Raw genomic sequence first — 3,715 nt, forward strand, 5'->3', positions numbered from 1 at the left:
GAGGAGGGCTTCACCCCACACAGAGTCCACACCACCCTCGGAGGAGGGCTTCACCCCACACGGAGCCCAGACGACCAGCGGAGGAAGGCTTGGTGCTTAGGAACATACCCTTGCCCAGCCTTCCAGCCCAGGGGCTATGGTGGCCCCTCAACTTTCAATAACTTGCAAACACGTCAACACCCCAAATCCTTATTTGTAAAATTACTTGAAAGTAAGGGTTTGCCTGGGAAACAAAGTAACTTTCAGCCTTTCCCAGCCTCTGGGGACTGTGCCCTGCCTGGGGCAAAAGTCCGGCTCCGGAGTCCCCCACTCCCTGCTCAGCCACAAACCAGGAAGAACCAAAAGTGAAAACAAGTTTTGCCCGTGAGGCAGGGGACAGGCATAAACGTGGTGTCCCTTCAGTCCCTCAGTATGGGTTGAAAATGCTCCCCGAGGGCTGCGGACCCAAAGACTCTCCAATTGAAGATTTTAACGTCCTTCAATAAAGTATCCAGCAGTCACCTTCCCTTGAGCCTCGTCCCAGGTAGGGTCACCTTGAGGCCTTGGAGACCTGGCCAGGCCACAGTCAGCCACCACTGACTCGTGGGGCTGAGCTCCTGGTTCCCTGCAGCAGCCCTTCCCGGACCCAGCCCTGAGCAGAGCCTGGCTGGCACCACTGCTCCCGAGCCCGACCCCTGAGCTCTCCCAGGGCTGGGTGCTATGAGCTAGCGGCCCTGGCATCCCCACTGGGATCCCTGCCCTGCACCGAGAACTCAGAGAAGACCCAAGACCCAGCAGGGTGGGCATCCAGGCTGTTTTTGGCACACCCCCTGCCCCCACCCCAGAGGCTCTGGCGTGGCCTGGGTAAATTGAAGAGGTCCCCTGGAGTGAGCACTTCGCCCAGCACCCCCCAGCCCGAACTCACCAGGCGCTTCTGGGGGCGGACGAGCGGCCGGTTGACGCCGTTCATTTTGTGGTAGAGGCCACAGGCGTTGCACAGGTAGTGGCCGGTGCCGTCCCGGCGCCACAGGGGTGTGGACAGGGCCCCGCAGTTGACACACTCACGACCCTCACCCGGGAACTCTTCCAAGAAGTCAGACACTGAGGGGACAGGCAGCTGGTGGGCGCTCCCCTCCCCCTCACCAGGAGCCTCCCAGCTCCCCATCAGGCCGCGCCCTCCCCCCCCAGAAGCCTGGCAGCTTTGGTCAGACGGATAAATTTAAAGCACGTATTTTGTGCTTTAAATTTATTTTAAAATTAATTTGCTTATTTACGTAATCTTATTTTTAAATTTTTAATTTACATATGATAACATTTGTTAGAATTGCTTTTACAAAAACGGTGTGAATAAACACAGCCTAAAGACAGACACCTGGGACCCTCCCAGACCAGGATCCAGCACTGGCCTCTGCTTGTTTGACCTGCGGGGAAAGCAGGTGTCTACACTGGCGGGGGAGGCAGATTAAGGGGTGTCTACACTGGCGGGGGAGGTGATGAAGGGTGTTTTGTTTTGTTTTGTTTGAGACAGAGTCTTGCTCTTTTGCCCAGGCTGGAGTGCAGTGGCGCAATCTTGGCTCACTGCAACCTCCACCTCCTGGGTTCAAGCGATTCTTCCACCTCAGCCTCTCCAGTAGCTGGGACCACAGGCGCGCGCCACCAGGCCCGGCTTAAGTTTCTTTTTTTTTTTTGTATTTTTAGTAGAGACGGGGTTTCACCATGTTGACCAGGATGGTCTCGATCTCTTGACCTCGTGATCCGCCCGCCTCGGCCTCCCAAAGTGCTGGGATTACAGGCGTGAGCCACCGCGCCCCGCCGATGAAGGGGTTTTATCTGGCAGCCGCTCTTGGCTCTGCTGGGACCGCTAACCCTGCTGGCCTCCTTTTCTGCAAAGCGGGTCCATGGCAGGGGTGGGGGCTGCGAGGGTGGAGGAGGTGGGTTGGGAGGTGGAGACCGCTCTCTGTCAGCTTTGCTGTGGTGGCAACCAGTGTCCTTTAGAGGGACAGCTCCTCCTCGCAGCCCCCTGGGACCGGTTTAACACACTGTGGCGGGGGTGGAGGTCTTCCTGGTCCCCTCCAGGCCCGGCCCGGCGCCAGTGCGAGGGAGGCCCGGGCGCCCAGTGGGGGTGGGGCAAGGATCCATCATCTCCCCGCCGGGGGTGGGCGCCGGCCAAGGGGCTGTCCGGGGAGGCGGGGTGCCAGGGGTTCGGCAGCTGCGCTGCGCCCGTTTCCTGCGCCAAGTGGCCGGCAGGGTCCAAAAGGCGGCTCCGGAGCTGCCGCGTATCCAGGCCTCCACGGTCCCGGAGGGGCGGGATGGACCCCGGGGAGCTCAGAGGCGCCGCCTCCGGGGGAAAGTGCCTGCGCTGCACCCGAGAAGAGCCTCGGCCTTCGAAGGCCTAGAATCCGATTCTCCAAACTGATACTCAGGGAGCGACTGAAACCAGGTCTCCAATTAAAATAGGTAAACCTCCTAGAACCGAGGCGAATGTGGCCACTTCAATAAGCCGGCATTTTGGACTTTATAAAAATAGTTTCCAAAACTTTTCAAAAACAAACAAAACAAAAAAAGCGGCGATGAAGACTTGGGGCTCCACACCAGCGGTCTGGAATGCCGTGTGGAAATGCATGTTCCTTCCCATGAACAGGTGAACACACGGAATCCCGGACGGAGTTTCTCGTGCTGGGTGTGTACCTAGGGTGCTGCGGTGGCACCTGGCGGGGAGGCTCGGGCTGTGGGGAGGGGGGAGGAGGGAGCGTTTCGCAGGGTGCGGGTTTGCACCCGGATTCGGCCAGCCCCGGCCCTGAGTCTGTGGAGCCCCGTACTCACCCAAGGCGGGCCTCCGGACGGGGAGGCCGTGCAGGACGCTGCCATCGAAGGGCCCGGCGGTCCAGGTCGGGGCCACGTCGGGGCTCACGTAGGCCGGGTAGGTGGTGGGATACGAGGTGCCCATGGGCCGCCCAAGCGGAGCCGCGAACTGTTCCCCAGGCCGCAGCGCGCCCTGGTAGGCGCCGCGGTTCCGGCCTCGCGCGCTGCTGCCGCTGCCCGGTCCCTGGGGGCTGTGCGTGAACGAGAAGGCGGTGGTCCCGGGCGGGTGCGCGGCCGGCGGGTGCGGGCTGCCGGGACCGAAGGCCGACGAATCCGCTGGGGCGGGCTGCGACCAACAGGGGCGCGCGGCGAGCTCGGGGGGCTGTGGGCCCGGCTCGCACCGGGGCAGGTAGGACAGCGTGGAGGGGACGCGCGCCGGTGGCACAAACATCGAGGAGCCGGTGCCTGGAGCGTGCAGGAAGGAGCCCGAGTCGGCGTAGGCAGCCTGGCTGGGGCTCGCGGCCAGCGCCAGGCTCCGGTACATCCTCTCGGGCGCGGTCCTGACCTGCGGGGCAGAGGAGAGGTGTGGAGGTCTCCAAACCGTGCGCCCTCCGCCGCGCTGGTGCCGGGCAGGTGCCGCCGCGCGGGCGGCGCTTCCCATTCCCCAGCCCGGGCCGTTCCCGGGCAGGTCCCCGAACCGGAGGGAGAGGAGCGGCGGGGATGGGAGCGGCCCGCGCGTCATCCGGGGCAGCCAAGAAGCCGGGCCCACCTCCTCCCTGCAGGGGTTTCAGGGGTCTCCGGGGTGGGCTCGGTGGGGGGCGGGAAGGACGGGGCAGGGCGCCGTGGCGGGACGCAGGGTCTCGGTAGCAGGGCTCCGCCGCGCCAGGAGGGGCCGGGTGGCGAGGGCGCGCGGCTGCAGCCCCGGCTGGAGCAC

The 3,715-nt window shown here is 63.4% G+C and overlaps 1 protein-coding gene across 3 annotated transcripts in view; it reads right to left on the reverse strand.

The window, feature by feature from the left end:
* The window catches only part of GATA5 (GATA binding protein 5), a 12,721-nt gene extending 9,253 nt beyond the window's left edge, over positions 1–3,468 (reverse strand). For all 3 annotated transcript variants that reach the window (XM_017503491.2, XM_037729586.1, XM_037729587.1), the window contains exons 1-2: positions 2,803–3,468; positions 905–1,080 (exon numbers count right to left, since the gene is read on the reverse strand). In XM_017503491.2, coding sequence (XP_017358980.2) covers positions 905–1,080; positions 2,803–3,442 — 816 coding nt within the window. In that variant the 5' untranslated portion in view covers positions 3,443–3,468. The remainder of the gene's footprint in view (positions 1–904; positions 1,081–2,802) is intronic.
* Between the last annotated feature and the right edge of the window lie 247 nt (positions 3,469–3,715).

The sequence above is a fragment of the Cebus imitator genome, unplaced genomic scaffold (assembly GCF_001604975.1).
Source record: "Cebus imitator isolate Cc_AM_T3 unplaced genomic scaffold, Cebus_imitator-1.0 Scaffold311, whole genome shotgun sequence".
In the NCBI taxonomy this organism is placed as follows: Eukaryota; Metazoa; Chordata; class Mammalia; order Primates; family Cebidae; genus Cebus; species Cebus imitator.